Consider the following 17,300-nt stretch of genomic DNA (forward strand, 5'->3'; position numbering starts at 1 on the left):
TCACACTCTGCCATCTGCAAGCTGGAGACCCGGGAAAGTTGGTGGTGTGATTTGAAGGTCTGAGTGCCAGAGAGCCAATGATGTGGATTTCAGTCTAGGTCTGAAGGCTTGAGAACAAGGAGCACTAAGGACTGAAGATCCATGTTCCAGCTCAGCCAGCCAGGCAGAGAGCAAATTCATCCTTACTCTTCCTTTTACCTCTATTCAGGCCCTCAAGGGATCGGATGATGTCTACCCGTGTTAGGGAGGGCCACCTGCTTTTCGTAGTCCACCAATTTCAATGCTAATCTCTTTTAGAAACACCCTCACAGACATACCCAGAAATAATGTTTTAACCATGTATCTGGGTATCCAGTGGCCCGATCGAGTTAACACATACAATTAACTATCACAAACTACAAACTAGAAGAGCAAGATTATTATGTTAGAGAAAAGCATATAGGAAAGAGCTGAGGCGGATAAAGCAGTTGATTTCCCATTGATTCACTGCCTTGTCCCGTAAGCTGGATTAAAGCCTCTAGTGTTAGCGGGCCAGAAATTAGGGGAAATGTTCTGAGGGAGATGTTATTAATGTCTCAGTGAATTCAAAGCTGCTAGAGTCAGCAACAAAGTTTGATTCAACTAGCCAGTTTTTCAGCTGCAACATGAACCCAGAAACCCTGGCTACCAGGGTTTAGAGGTCAGGGAACAGCTGCATTTCGGATTCTAGGCCCACACATTTAGTGGGTAGGAGTAAAGTGAGGTTGTACCAAGTGGATTTGCAGACTGGTGATAGACAAATTATGAAGGACAAACAGTGTGGGTGGGGACTGTAACTGCTAGAGGGGTTTGGGGTACTTTCTTGGTCTTTCACAGAAACAACCGGCAGACACTTTGAAGAAGAGAAATTCCTGGTATTTAGACCAACGAAGGATCAAACTATCATGATATGGTCTTTAAAAGTATGTGACCTTCTATTGTAGTCTACTGAGATCCAGAGAATTTTGAATATAAAAATTTTTAGTGAGGGAATTCTTTTCTCTGTTTTAAGTACTAGTATAGTAAATTCTTTAAAAATATTAACTGATGATATTGTGTGGAAAACTCTGGAACTTAACTGTAATTTTTACTTAAAGGCATCCTTTTATTTTTTTTTAATTTTTTAATTTTTTATTTCAGCATATTATGGGGGTACAAATGTTTAGGTTATGTATATTGTCCTTGCCCCACCTGAGTCAGAGCTTCAAGCATGTCCATCCCCCAAAAGGCATCCTTTTATCCACCCTTATTGTTTTTAGGCAACCTGGCTCCTGGCTCCTTGAGGTTAGCTAATTTTCAAAGCTGACCCAACAAAGGATCCCACACAAGGAATTCATCTGAAAAAGAATGTGGCTAGCAAGGGGTACCACTGTCATCTGGCCCTTGGATCAGCAATTAATGCGTCATTAATCCTTGGTGTTCCTTGAGTTGCTTAATAAACATCCCAATAATAAAGCAAAGCTAGACTCCTTTACTGCTCTGATTCCCCTTTCCGTGCTCGCTGGCAGGCAGGAGCCACTGTTCCTGGCCATTGTTTTCCAGAATGAGAGCAGAGAGGAAAGCATTGGTAAATCTAGTATGCTCTAATGAACAATGAGTGACTCCAGAGTAATATGTCATAAAATAAATTTTCACTCATGTAATTCACAGAAGTCTTCGCAATTGGAAGCTGGGGTCTCAATTGTCAACATATATTTTTAAAGCAACACATTTTGGAGTCAAACCACCAGTGTCCAAATCTTGAGTGACCACTTACTGTATGACTTTAGGCAAATAAATGCACATCAGTTTCTTCATCTGTAAAAATAGATATAATTGTATAGTTCACCTGGTTGTTGTGAGATTTAAAGTTTTTAGTATTAGTAAAAGTACTAAGAACTCTGCTTGGCATGTAGGAGGGATACACACACACACACACAGACACACACACACATTTGGTAAATGAACAAAAAGAAATATATTTTTCCTGAAGATTAAATGGTGAAATTTATATGAGAGTCTTAACCTGGTGCCTTGAACATTGTAAATGTTCAGTCATTGTTCGGTCTTTGGTCACTTATGAAACATATCTTGAAAGCAAGAATATGCCAGGTATGATTTAGGCACTAAGGGTTGAAATCTAAGTAAAAGTACCCAATCTCTGCCTTATGAGCCTAGTTACAGTTGGACAGAGGCGACAACATTAATCATATACGCACACAAATCTAAGTAAACTTGCTACTGTGGCAAATTCTGTGCAAAATGACACATGGTACTATGAAACATGTACTTGGGGGCTTTGATTTAGTGTGTTGTGGGGAGGTTGAGAGGTTGTCAGGATTCCTGCCATAAGCAACTGCCAGCAGAGCTGAGAGCTGAAAAGTGAAAAGGAGTAAATCAGTGAGGAGAAGAGGGAACTGTCCCAGGGAGAGGCAAGAGCCTGTGCAGTGACCCCGTGCAAGGACAAGCATAATGGTATAGGAAATGCAAAAGCGCATGCACTGAAGCTGGAAACAGGCAGTGTCCCCATCATCCAGGACTGTGAAAGCCACCTAAGAATTTTTTTTAAATTTTATTTTAAAAGCAACGTGGAATTCAATGGTGGGCCTTAAACAAAAGGGTAATACGTGATCTGTGGTTTGAAACATCACACTATTGCAAGGATTCTTGAATTTTAGTGTACATCAGAATCACTTTGAGGGCTCTTTAAACACATTGCTGGGCCTCACTCCAAAGTTTCTGATTCCATATTTCTGGGTTAGGGTAAGATGATTTGCATTTCTAACAGAATCCCAGGTGACGCTAATGTGATGCTGCTGGTCTGCGGCCACGCTTTGAGGATCTCTGGTCTAGTGTACTGTGAACAAATTGTAAGGACTGAAAGAGAGTGCCAGGTGGGCCACTTAGAAAGCAATGTCAGTATTCCATGTAATACTGACATTGAAATGTCAGTGAAATTTCAATACTGACATTGAAATACTGAAAGCAATTCCAGTATTCCATTCCATTGATCTGGGGAAATGGAGAGAAGTCAACTAACAGTTAAGGAATATTTAGGAGATAAAATTGTCAGGATTCAGTGCTAGGTTGGGTATGGATATGAAGGACAGGGAGACATCAAGGCGAATCCACTGGGTTAATTGTTCTTTCTTATCATCTGGAAGGAAAGCATTCTCATCTTCACGGTCAGAAAAGACAGTAGTACATCAGCCCAAAATGAGAGTTGGGGGCTTTTATTTTAAAGGTTCCGTTGCCCTTCATTGCCTATGTGCTATGGGCTGAAACTTGACAATAATCATAGAAAGTGCTGGTGCCGACAGCCAAGGTATGAAAAACTACTGGCCTCAAAGAGTGCCAGAAAATATGTTCAGGGAAAATGCCAGAAAGGCACCTCCTGGACCTATCTGTGGCATTCCCTATGGGTGGGTGGAACATGAGCCGGATTACACCTGGGCTCAGAGTCAGATCTGATGGCTCTAGTTGCGGCTACAGCCAGTAAATAGAGATTCTAACGTGAATAAAGACAGCAATTAAAAACTAGTGATTGAATAGAGAGGAGAGAGAGCAGATGAAAGATCAAACTACAACCAGTTAATCCCTCAACAGAAAAGAAAATTTCAAAGAGAGTGAATGTAGAAAGTGTCCAAAATAAAGGAATTTTCGGTGCAGGAAAAGTAGCAGTTGGCAGCTCTCTCACCAGTGGAAACAAATGTCTGAGACACAAATGAAAGCAAAAGAAGAAGAAAAAAAAAGACATTCATTAGGCTGTCCAAAGATAAAACCACTGCAGAATAAGTCGGGGAATTGTTAGTATGTGCTAGAGAATGTTCCAAGAAATATTCAGAAAAAGCATTGGTGACCAAAATCGGTATCATTTGGTGGCAGCTTCCTCAGGGTCTGAAGAAATACAACAGGCTTATCCTTGGAAATACCAGAGATTATATCTAAGGATCTTTGAGAAAGGTTTAGAAACACAAACTTAATAGCATTCCAGAGACTAACCAGTGTCTTCTTGCCAAAAAGTAAATGGCATTTCTCCCAAAGGCAGGAGCCATTTGGCTCAGAACCTAATGGGGAAAATTGTGGGAACTCAGAGCAGGAATGCCCATGAGAGAAGTTAAATGGAATTTGATGTTTCAAAGGAATCTTTGAAAGTGAGGTGATGAATATATAAAATTTTATAAGCAAAATATAATTTGGTATATATAATAATAGTGGACGTATAAAGCTTTGTTTTTAATCTTATAACTGTTCTTAGCATAAAAATCACAGAGAAGAGTGAAAGCAAAATAAAACAACAAAGACAATCAAAAAATAAAAAATAAGCTAGGCAAATTTAAATTATGAACATTCAATGTAGTATTCAGAAGACTTTTGCAGAGTCTCGTAGTAATGTCATACTGTAGATCAGAATGATTATATGAGGAGTATATCACTCTTTGAACCTGCCTAAACAGATCACTAACAGTACAGAGACAACACCATCAAACACCTAAACTCTGAATGGAGTCAATGGCTTGCATAACATGAAAAGATTTGTTTAAGGTTTTGAGAGTTTATATGCAGTATTTCTTTGTTTGGTTGGTTTTTTAAAATCCAAATAAATACGAATATATTTTGAAGGATTCAAGCTACATACTTTAGTTCTTGGGAAGAGGGGAGAAAAAGAAGAGGAGAGTATCAGTTGGATTTTCTGCTTATTTTGGTTGGAGTTTGTGTTTTTTTGTGTTTGTTTTAAACAATAAAACCAATTATAACTAATATAATTAGTTATTGGAAGGTTACGAAGTAGCTCTTGAAACTGACGGAATACCTAAAGAACCCAGCCCAGAAAGGTGGGATGCAATGCAGCTCCATAGACCCGGGTAGCAGAGTTTACATCATTATCTTCTCCGAGAACCCACTGTGATTAATTAGCTCAAACATTTTTCACCCTTGTCCCTTCCACTGAAGTTTTACAGTCCCAGAGAGAGTTTGAATGACCTGGATTCCCTACTCAACACTGGTTAGGGAAGGGGGAGATACTTCACAAACACAAAGATTGCACAGAGAGGAGAAGTAATATTTCAATAGGAAATGGGTGTGCTATTATCAGAATAATGGAGAGTGACTGCCAGTAAAGGAATGGAAAGGGGGTGATTCGTTTCTTCCACCTCATAAGGGGGAGGAAACATCCCTAAAACAAAGACAGGTTAATAAGAGAAAACCCTAACACATTTATTCGATCATAGTTTCACGTGACACAGGAATTACCCGAATGAAGACCCAAAAATACAGGAAAAACTATCCATTTTCATGCTCCGATTCAATGAAGAATTGACAGCCACGTAGAAATATGACTAGACAAAAAGGGAATAATCTAATGCTATTAGCCTGAGTGGGGAAACCCAGCAAGACCTGTCTGTTTAGATTCTTCTTGGCCTCTCCGTAGCATTCCTTCCTTCCTGTATGAGGCAGGATCCTCTCTGGAATGGAGGTCTTATGATCTACAGTCAAACAAGGTAGGTCAGAAAATTTCTTTACAAGTTCTCATACAGAAAGGCAGGGGAAAATTGGAGTAATATATTTGAGTTTTATGGCTGGGTTTGGGGAAAAGGAGTTCTTGTGGTTATGACTGCCTTGGGGAAGAGGAATTCTAGTTTCTATGGCTTGCCTCAGGAAAAAAAATGAGGGCAAAAGTTAGGAGGACGGGAGATGGTCAGAGAGAAACTTTGCTTCCAAGGAAGCTTCTGACGCCTTCACTAACTTTAAAATAAAACCCTTCAATTTGTCAGCGATTCATTTCGGGTCTTTGGAGTCGATATGAGCTGATCTGATGATCCTCAACTTGATCCAAAGTTCTGTTCAAATAGTCTGTGTCTTTTACACGTCTTCACTGGTGATCAAAAGTCTTATTAGGAATGCTTTGATCTTTCACCTAAAAAGAAAGAAATAGAGAGTAAGTGTACTACACAGTGATTGTCAAATATGTTGACCCAAGTACTCCTAATGACATGAGGGAAAATCTCTTCCAACCCCTCTGCCCTCCCAGGGTGACGCGGGAGAGGTCAGTAGAAGAGATAGGTAGTGGCTGCAAAGTAGAGTCATGCCCTAAGTGGCAAGCTTTATATTCAAGTTTTAGGCAAGCAATGAATTCTATTCTATAGTATGCTCCTGTTCTTTCCATTTAAAGGATTAAATACCCTCCTCCCCTAAAAAACAAAACTTAGAGTAGAATTACTACTCCTTGAAGAAGGCTCCTGCTCTCCTTAGTTTCACATTTTTCTCCCTAATACCTTGACATGTATCTGTGGTTTGAGAATCACAACTCCAACCTTTTTCTATGTCAAGTTCTCTTCCTTTGTTTAACATTCAGTAGAGCATTCTTAAAGAACAACGAGAGGTAATCTCTTAATGAAAAACTGAATCATATGCATACCAAGTCTTATCAAGCAGTAAGATTCTGTTATTCTTAATAGAAAAGTCTTTAAATTACATTCTCTCATAGTACTTGAAACTACTAAAAAAATTGAAAAGGTTTAATTATCCTATTTACTGTTAAAACTTGCTTTTGCTGTAAATTTATTGCTGTCTCTGGTGGGAGCTATAGTAACACTGCTGCAGGTGTATTAAAAATAAGTTGTATTGATTCAAGACATGTTGAGTATCCATCCAAATTTTAGTTATGAGGAATAGGTGAAAAGGTTCCTGTCAAGGGGTGTCAATGTGGCCCTAAGAGGCAAACTTTTCTGACAGTTCTGTACAAAGCAGGGGTTTACTGAGTAACTGCCCCTATTATTTAGTAATTGACCTTGACAGCTGTGAAAAATTGAGGGGAGAGGGCGTGCGAAGAGTTAACAAGAAGAACCTCAAGTAATACAAAATGTCCAGGAAGCAGGAAAACTGAAAACCACACAATAGAAGAAACATTGTTTCTGCCTCGTCACCGATTTTTTCCTCATTTGGCTAAAAAAAGAGTCATGGAACTCAAATGTTTTGGGTAAATGCCAAATTTGAGACCCAATAGCATGGTAAAACTGGAAGATTTTGCTCATCTAGTGGTAGGATTACCCCTATATCCATTTTAATGGCAGTTATTCCATATCAGGTTATGTGTTAAATGCACAGAGAAGGCAACAAAGTACATATTCATTCACATTTTGTTCATTTTTGTATATCTGGTTACCTATCAAGAATAGTAACCTGTACATAGATGAGACTCAGCATTCACCCATTCATTTGCATAACAGATAGCATTTATTAAGCACCTGCTATATTCTGGTGATGAGGCTACATCAGTGAAGAAAACAAAGCTCCCTGTGGAGTTTACATTCTGGTATCACCAAGATAATTGCATAATGTGGCTGCTACCTGGGGAATCAATGATCTAAAACACTATCAAATGCACAGACTCTGGAGCCAGATGGCCTGGGTTTAAAAGTGTGCTCTGCCACTTACTATTTTGGGCCTCCATTTCTTTGGGAATATGAGAGAGCGTGTGTGAGTTAATATAAGTGTTCCGATCAGTGTTTAGCACCAGTAAGTGCCATGTAAGTGTCAGGTATTGTCCCTGTTAAGAGAAATTGATCTAAATTTAACTCATGTGTAAATAGTCCTTAGTGATAGAGTAAAGGGTAGAGACCACGAAAATCAAAACAACAAAACTGGAGGTACCAAATGCAAATGGATTGTTGATATTTGTATTATTTATTCAAAGAAGATTGTAGAAGGCAAGAGAGAGCACAACCCAATGGTTAAGCTAGTTACTTGTATCTCTGGTCTTCAACTTTCTCATCTGTGAAGGAGTGGGAAAAGATTTCCTTCATAGGGGTTCTAGGAAGATTAAAGGAAATGATGTGTGTAAAGTGTTTGGCACAAAGCCTGGCAGAGAGTGAGTGTTTATTAAATGGTGGCTATTACAGTTGCAACCTGATTATATTGAACTGACATCATTTATTTAGAGAGATTTTGCCATTGCACTTCAATTTTAAAAGAATTTAAGGAAACTTTCAATTAGAGCATTTCGAAAAACCATTAAACATTGGTCTCATAGAAAGAAAACACTGCATTACTCAGACAACCTTTAATACCCATGTATATTAAAGGTTAATATTGTTCCAATGAAAAGGAAACTCTTCCAATAAGATTTGGAAGTCAGTAAATCCCAGGGTCTAGACAGAATTGAAAGATTGTCCAATTAGTTAAATTTATAAGGTGGAATCAAATGTAACTAAACTCCCAAAACTTACTCTTGAATTGCATCATCATATATTTCCAATACTCTTTATTGCTAAATTTTTGTACTTTTTCATCTGTGTTCATAAGTGCAATTGACTTTTTTAAAAACTTTCTGTATATTGTATTGGCAACAAGATTATAATTGGCCTCATAAAATGAGGTAAGCTTCTTTCCTTCTTTCCTATTTTCTAGAATGATTTGTTTATAAAAAAAAAAAAAGGTGGGGTAGTATTCCCTATTGATTGACTTATTGATATCACTCCTGCAAACCCATCTAGGCCCAGTGTTCATTTTGAGTTGTTGTTGTTATGAATTCCATTTTTTAAATTTGTTTCTTCTTGTGCCAATAATGGTATTTCTCTATTTGTATAGAAATACAACCATTTATTTAATCGTCTTTCAAATTGATTAGCATAAAATTACTCAATAGTTGTTTTTAATTTTTATCTATGTTAAATCAATAATTATTTTCCACTTTTTATATTAAATTTGAATTTATATTTTTACTTTATTACCTTGCTTGAGTTTGTCTTAATATTTTCAAAGCTTGTGACATTATTAATCATCTCAGATTTCTGTTCCTTAATTTTTTTCTCCTTATTTCTTTAGCTTTGTGCCATTGTTCTTTGTCTAGCTTCTTGAATTGACCAATTGGTCAATTAATTTCCTAAAGAATGTGCAAGCCTATAAATTTCCTTCTAAGTACTTTTTTAACATACCATAAAATCTGGCATGTAGTGCCTTCAATATCATTTAATTCTAAATAATTGAGATCCCTTCTTAATTCCTTCCTGATTTTCTCTGTAGCCCAAGGATTAATTTATAGTTTAATTTCTGGATATGTTTGATATACACTTTTTTTTGGTTTGTTTTTCTTTTGTTATTGACTGCAGGACTGAATAGCTACAGTAAGCTGCAGTCTTTGATTCCAATATTTCTGTTCTGGGAGTGCTCTGGAATGCAATGTCCCAAATCTTGGGACTCACAGTCAAGCTTTACTACTCAGAGAATATCATACGCTTTGAGAAAAACTACATAGCAAAAGAATATGATTTTCTAAACCTTCACATAAATTTAGGTAATTAAATGAAGGACAATTTCTCCCTTTTTCTGGGAGGAAACATCTAATGTTTCTATCCTAGTTTTATCAAGATTTTGAAATACTTCAATGAATTTGAAATTGATAGACCATATTGTTTTGGTGAGAAGAAGTGTCAGTTTGAGAGGATCCGTAGGAATTTGATCGAGAAACAGTTCCACAAAAATATTGCATACTATATCTTTGTATTCATATTCGTAAAGAGGCATGAATGTCAAAGAAGAAAACCTGGATGGTGCTTTAAAAATAAAAGCCTTGACTCACCTTTTTATCTATAATCTGCTAAAATTCATGAGATCAAAATTGTTCTCCATGAAATATAACTCTTTTGAGAATTCATTTATTTTAATTTTATAATATTATCATTTTATTTTTTTTATAGTTTAATGTATTTTAATAGCAAACTTACAGGAATAGTACAGAAGACAGACAACATTAAAAACATGTACGTGCATGTAGGACAACTCAGTTAAAAAAGTATAGTGAATGAATGGAATCTACCATATGATAAAAATGTTACAAACACCATTTAGTTGCCGTCAATAAGAAATTTACTTGTTTTAAAAAAAATCCAAATGCTAGCATTGTCCAGAAAAATTTAACAGGTTTATTTATAATTGTTAAAAAGTTGAACTGCTGAAACTTGTTCACTGAAACATTTGACTTGCATTAATGCTTCACATCCCTGCATCTATATTAAAAATTCACACACAAATGAAAATGGAAAAACTCACAATACCTGATTTCTGTCCTCTATTTTTCCACTCGCAATCATATACTTAGGTACCTTTTGACTCCATGGAGGGGAAAAAAAAAAATCTAACGTTCAGAACTACCAATAACAGGAAGAAGACAATTTTTTTTTTTTTTTTAAAGAATGAAATGTTTCCCCATCATAGTGGATTCTTAAGCACATTCTCCATGTATGCCGCGTGCTAGCTGGATGTCTTTTGGCATAATTGTTACACGGTTTGGCATGGATCGCACACAGATTGGTGTCTTCAAAAAGGCCAACCAGATAGGCCTCACTTGCCTCCTGCAAAGCACCAATAGCTGCGCTCTAGAAGCACAGATCTATTTTGAAGTCCTGAGCAATTTCTCGCACCAGACGCTGGAAAGGAAGTTTGCAAATCAGAAGTTCAGTGGACTTCTGATAACGTGTAATTTCACGGAGTGCCACTGTACCAGCCTGTAGCAATGAGGTTTTTTCACCCCTCCAGTAGAGGGCGCACTCTTGCAAGCGGCTTTTGTAGCGAGTTGCTTCCTGGGTGCTTTACCACCTGTGGGTTTGGGGGCGGTCTGCTTTGTAGGAGCAATGGTATAAAGACCTCCTTACTTACCCCCTTCTCGTTCTGCTGGAGCTCGGGGAGCGAGAGGCGGCGATGGCATTTGAGAGCGACCCTGGCTGCAGCAGCAGCTGCGAACACCCTGATATCATTTTAATACAAAGATAAACTTTTTTTTAAAGCCACATAAGGAAGAATGTTGTAACACCAATAGAACATTTGATTTTTACATCTTGGTAGATTGACTGTACTAGCAGATTAGTAAAAGTAAAGAGAATGGTAAGAAAAAAATATGTGAATAAAAAATAAAACAATGAGGTTTTTAAATTTACCAAAATTTACATCATTGTACTTATTTCTAAAAAAGGTATCAAATCAAGAGTTGCCATTTTTTACCAGATGACTAGCCTGATATATTTATAAACAATGAACATAAACTTTTACCAAACAACAAAAACATTTTTCCTTTGAAAAGTTTGGTTTTCTATTGAATTCCATCTGAACTCCAAAGTTATATTAGAGTCTCAATACACTAGTAGATAAACGATTGTGTCACCTGGGAAATGTTCACTAATCTGATGTGCTTTTAGAATACTAGCAATCTTAGTCATGGGTTTGGTGATGACAATCTGTTGTCCCAGTTCTACAAAGGAAATAAAAATAGAAAAGGTAGGAATGGTATTGAAAAAAAATGTTCCTTGGCTTGAAGATATGCTGATACATTTACAACAAATTCTGAATCATTATTTGTAAGAAAGAGTTTATGGGAAACTCCTTTAAAAAGCAGTTTCTTGGCTTCAGTGAAAGTTCTTTTTCTCTCTATGGTTTGAAAACACTGAAAAGGAAATTGCAGCTAATTTTGTGATTAAGTACATTTTAGAATATATCACGTTTATATCAAATTATATGTATGATTATCTCTTCATCCCTGCCCCTACCTACCTCTCTGTCTTTCTCTGTTTCACAGAAAAAAACTATGACATCAACATCCAAAGGAATTCTCCGCCCATTTTTAATCGTCTGCATTATCCTAGGCTGCTTCATGGCATGTCTGCTCATTTACATCAAGCCCACCAACAGCTGGATCTTCAGTCCGATGGAGTCAGCCAGCTCTGTGCTGAAAATGAAAAATTTCTTCTCCACCAAAACTGATTATTTTAATGAAACTACTATTCTGGTGTGGGTGTGGCCATTTGGGCAGACCTTTGACCTTACATCCTGCCAAGCAATGTTCAATATCCAAGGATGCCATCTCACAACAGACCGTTCACTGTACAACAAGTCTCATGCAGTTTTGATCCATCACCGAGACATCAGTTGGGATCTGACTAATTTACCTCAGCAGGCTAGGCCACCCTTCCAGAAATGGATTTGGATGAATTTGGAATCACCAACTCACACGCCTCAAAAGAGTGGTATTGAGCACTTATTCAACCTGACTCTGACTTATCGCCGTGACTCAGATATCCAAGTGCCTTATGGCTTCTTGACAGTGAGCACCAACCCCTTCGTGTTTGAAGTGCCAAGCAAAGAGAAGTTGGTGTGCTGGGTTGTAAGTAACTGGAACCCTGAGCATGCCAGGGTCAAGTATTACAATGAGCTAAGCAAAAGCATTGAAATCCATACCTATGGGCAAGCGTTTGGAGAATATGTCAATGATAAAAATTTGATTCCTACCATATCCACTTGTAAATTTTATCTTTCCTTTGAAAACTCAATCCACAAAGATTACATCACAGAAAAGCTTTACAATGCTTTTCTGGCTGGCTCTGTACCTGTTGTTCTGGGGCCATCTAGGGAAAACTATGAGAATTATATTCCAGCAGATTCATTCATTCATGTGGAAGATTATAACTCTCCTAGTGAGCTAGCAAAGTATCTGAAGGAAGTCGACAAAAACAATAAGTTATACCTTAGTTACTTTAACTGGAGGAAGGATTTCACTGTAAATCTTCCACGATTTTGGGAATCACATGCGTGCTTGGCTTGCGATCATGTGAAAAGGCATCAAGAATATAAGTCTGTTGGTAATTTAGAGAAATGGTTTTGGAATTAAAATTTTTCATCATTTGCACACTTGACAAAATATTTTGAGGAGATATCTTCCAAGTTTTGAGGATAAGAAAAGAAATATAATAATACTCTACCTTTGGGTCACAATTTATTTTTATCACCTTCTCTTGGGTAACATGTACATTTTGGTGGTGATTTTTAAAAGCTCAGCATTAGCAATCATTCCATTTGGTTTTAAATTATCCTGGATATACCTAATTATGTGCACTGAAAAATAATTTATTCTTCACTATCATTTGTAAACCTTGTTTATTCACAGTTTTGTATTTGTCCATAATGTAAGTTTGTGATTTGATTATTGCTTCAACATTGATCAGCTATTTAATCTATTTCAGAGACAAAGATGCTTATCTTAAAATATAAAAGATTTTCACTATTATAATCTTTAGTTCCAAGTTTGCATACTGTAACAAAGAAAGAACATATTGCAATTGAGTTCTAACCTCTCTGACTTCAAAGTTGAACAAAGTGTATAACTGTCTCTGTTTGATCTATTTTTCACCTGTTTACCACACTTGTGAAGGCAGAATTATTCATGTAGTGAATAAGATGTGAAGCAGAACTGTTCTATTTAGGAATCTATTAGACTTCCCATTTATTTTCATTAAGCTGACTCGCAAATGTGGCTATTTATTCTCATGATCTCCAGTTAAATTATTTAAGTATTTTTAAATATCCAATTTGTTTTAATTTTCAGTACGTGGAAAATAATCCTAATAACACTTAAGAAAATCTAAGTTCTACAGTTCTCTTCCTGACACTGATAACACTTATTGTTATAATAAAACAAATAATTTCCTCAAATAACAAAGAGAAAAGATATGTATAAATATAAATATATTTATAAATCACACCACTTATGAATAATTTTTAATTATCAATTTAAAATATTTTTCCTGAAGCTCCAATATCTAAAACGGTTTTATTTTATCATATGGACAAATAAATAGACATAGCATTTAAGTCATCATTATCATTTGATTTAGGTCCTATCATTTAAAAGAACCTAAATAAAATTATCATCATGGTATTAAATATAAGATATTAAATATAATAAAGTGGGGATCTATAACAATGCTATGACAGAGTTGGATCTCAATGCAGATTTATTGAATGAATAAATAAATGGCATTGAAAGTCATGGGAAAATTTTTGTTTCAAAGAAGTGACAGTTCTAGCTTAGAGGTATTAATTGGAGATGACGTTTTATGTTCCATTTTAGTAATTATTCATACATAGCACATATGACCACTGTCTTCAGGGCTTTAGAAAACCAAAATAAACCTATGGTTACACTAAATTCTTGCAGAATTTATCCCTTAACTTGCAGTTGCCTACAGCATTTTCTTCCATAAGGTTAGAGAAGGGAAGAACTGGATATAAGCAGAGATAGTAGGTGAGAAAAGATGGAATGCTAATGATTGGTCAAGGAAAACATCCCCCAAAAGAATCTTTAGTGGCTTTATTCCAAAGGCCAAAAATCCCTCAAAGTAATTAGAATCTTTATCCATTTAGGTCTATTTTTGACTTATTCTAACAGTTCTATTATATTTTGACTCAGCAGAACTCAAATCCACAATCTGTTATACCATATAGAAATTAGAGAGGAATAAATTTCAATTCCGTAAGAAACAGGTATGTTCAACAATTCACACTGCCTTGTGAGAGAATGAACTTATCCTAGCACTGGAAGGATTTGAGCAGAGGAATACTCACGCATTGGATATAGGGTTGTTTCATCCTCAGGTTCATTTCTTTAGCCATAATTGAACAGGTATGCAGCATCGGGCAGTGCCCTAACTACCACAGAGATAAGATGACAAGGTACCATCACTGCCTTAAGGAGCTTACGATTAAGTGGACAGACATATGAAAGCTTCGATTCCAGCCCAAGTGTATGTTTATTCACATACTGCTCTCAATGGAGTATATTTGGGTCGCTACTGATTTAATGAAAAACAAGCAGCAAATTTCCCCAATTGCTTAGCAACTTTACATGTTCCTGAACTGCAAACTTAGTCTACTCATTTGATCCAGCATAGATTCCCTCCATATTACCCCTTCTAATTATGCTTCATTAAGAAATAATACGATGCCCTCCTAGATATGAAAAGATCTCTTCTCACATTTATTTTATTGCTAAAATAGTCAAATTCATACATTAACATTTACTTTGTCATTTTTGACCTATAAAAAGTATAAGGATCTTAAGAGGATGCACTGGTAAACAAGTTAAGAAAGCACCTGCTTTCTTTGAAAGCAGAGAAGCATTCGATAGGAGTTCAACTCATGATTTCAAAGAACCGAAAGACCTGAGGGCAGTTGCCTGTATTGTTGACTATGAATTTACACTCTCTCATACTCTGACTGTAATCAAATGCTGATAACAAGATCCAAGCCAAGACAATACTACTAACTGACTAACAGGTACATTGAAAACCCATTACCAAGTCCCAGAAGAATAAGTTTTCTGAATTTGAAGTGCAAAAATGAATGACTCAAATGAAACTTTCAGTTCTGCATCCATTGATTTGTGAGTTTTAGGGCTAGAAGAAGTTATAACAATGTTTACAAACTACTCTCTTCTTTCTATTTATCAGTTAACTAGATCCAGAGCTATTACTTATTCAAGACAGATGGTCACACACATACATACACACACATGCACAACAGCTAGTGAAAGTAATTAGGATTCGAATTTAAGGGTCCTATCTCTCTTAATCCCATTTTTTTTTATCACATTCCCCGCTTATCATAGAAATATAGCTCAATTCCTATGAATGTGAAAGTCTTATTGGCATTATTGAGGACTGTAGAATGGTATACTCTGTGCAGAACTTTTACTTTTGAAGGTATACATTAAGAAAACCCAAACTTATTAGCATTCTTCCTGGTTTAAATATTTTAGGAGTTGAGCTTTAGCAGAAGGAAATGGGCTTTCACTACATTTAAGTGAAATGCAACCCTCAAGAAAGTGTATGGTTCTCAGCCACTCCTTCAATAAATCCTGTGGATTACAATTCTTTGAAGAATATTTCATGCAAAAGTTATATTGATTTGACAAAATCGGCTTTTTACTGATTATAAAAACTTATAATTATGCCTGGGGTTAAGTGTGGATATAAAAATAGAGCAGACCATTTAAAATGTTTTATTTCAAAACATCAAAACCTATTACTTTCAGTTGTCTGAATGTTTAAATATTAATTATTGTAGGCCTCAGTAAGAATAGTTACATATTTATTACTCATTTTAGGCCTTACTAATAAGAATATATACTGAATTGTCCACGCCCATCAGTATTACAGTCTGAAAAAGAAAGACATGACAGTCATGTGTATTATGACAGGTATATATTTGACACTATGAAATAGAATTGAAAAAAATCCTAGTGAGAAAGCAGAATACATTTAAAATTTTTATATTTACTGTAAAAACATAATAATTGTTGAATGTGCAGAAATGTTTTCTATTGCGAGGATGTAGAAAGCTCAGAGCATTTAATGTGTAAAGCAACAGAATATTTAGGAATTATTTGCTGAGCCTTTAAATTCTTGCCTCCAATTGGAGGTTAAATAGGAAAAGAATAGGAAACTATGCTACTGATATTTTTTTGCCTGCCTATTTTCAAACTAGATTCCGTGAGTCTTAAGGTAATCACCTAGAAAATGTTTTTTGCATGAATTAATGTTACTGAAACAAGTTTTACATCCTCACATTATGACTTTGTACTTGATCATATTTTTGAGCTCCCTTAACTCTGATCACATTTAGGGGAACTTTTTAACAAATTACAATCAAGCTGTTAAATATAACAAAATTCAGAACCTAAAGGATAAGCACAGTTCCTAATGCAGAAGAGGGTCTCAACAAATGCTTGTGAAAAATAAATGAATGTCATTAGTGGTATGCAAAACATTTTTTAAAAGTGGTGACAGAGGCCAGGCACAGTGGCTCACGCCTGTAATCCTAGCACTTGGGAGGTCAAGGCCGGCAGATTGTTTGAGCTCAGGAGTTCGAGACCAGCCTAAGCAAGAGCGAGACCCCGTCTCTACTAAAAAAACAGAAAGAAATTAGCTGGACAACTAAAAAATATATAGAAAAAACTTAGCCGGGCATGGTGGCACATACCTGTAGTCCCAGCTACTTGGGAGGCTGAGGCAGAAGGATTGCTTGAGCCCAGGAGTTTGAGGTTGCTGTGAGCTAGGCTGACGCCACGGCACTCTAGCCAGGGCAACAGAGTGAGACTCTGTCTTGAAAAAAAAAAAAAAAGTGGTGACAGTACCAGCTTATTGGTACAAATTGGAGATGGTATTTTATATTTATTTTATTAGTCAGCTTGCTGCCTGGATGCAGCAGGAAGTCATACTTATCTTACCACATGCTAAAGCCCCAAAAGAAACAACATTGCAAGAAAAATTAAAAAGGATTTGGAACATGTTAACATTATATTCAAATATTAACAACATATTAACTGTCTCTAATAGGAAAGAAAATTTGTACTTAAGGAGAATAAGCACTGTGAAGGGCAGATATTTGATACCAAACTATGCATGGATAGAAATATGGTTTCTTTCCTCCCTAACTTCATTCCATTGTATGGTAAACATCAGTCAATTTTTTTTTCT

At 36.2% G+C, this 17,300-nt stretch overlaps 1 protein-coding gene and 1 pseudogene across 1 annotated transcript; one reads left to right on the forward strand and one right to left on the reverse strand.

Annotated features, from left to right (window-relative positions):
- Positions 1 to 10,219: 10,219 nt before the first annotated feature.
- LOC138395968 (histone H3.3A-like) lies at positions 10,220 to 11,210 on the reverse strand (annotated as a pseudogene).
- Positions 11,211 to 11,575: 365 nt separating this feature from the next.
- On the forward strand, positions 11,576 to 12,655 carry FUT9 (fucosyltransferase 9). The gene has a single exon (XM_069488841.1). The coding sequence runs from the start codon at positions 11,576 to 11,578 to the stop codon at positions 12,653 to 12,655; it is 1,080 nt and encodes a 359-aa protein (XP_069344942.1).
- The last annotated feature ends 4,645 nt before the right edge of the window (positions 12,656 to 17,300 follow it).

The sequence above is a fragment of the Eulemur rufifrons genome, chromosome 15 (genome assembly GCF_041146395.1).
Source record: "Eulemur rufifrons isolate Redbay chromosome 15, OSU_ERuf_1, whole genome shotgun sequence".
Taxonomy (NCBI): Eukaryota; Metazoa; Chordata; class Mammalia; order Primates; family Lemuridae; genus Eulemur; species Eulemur rufifrons.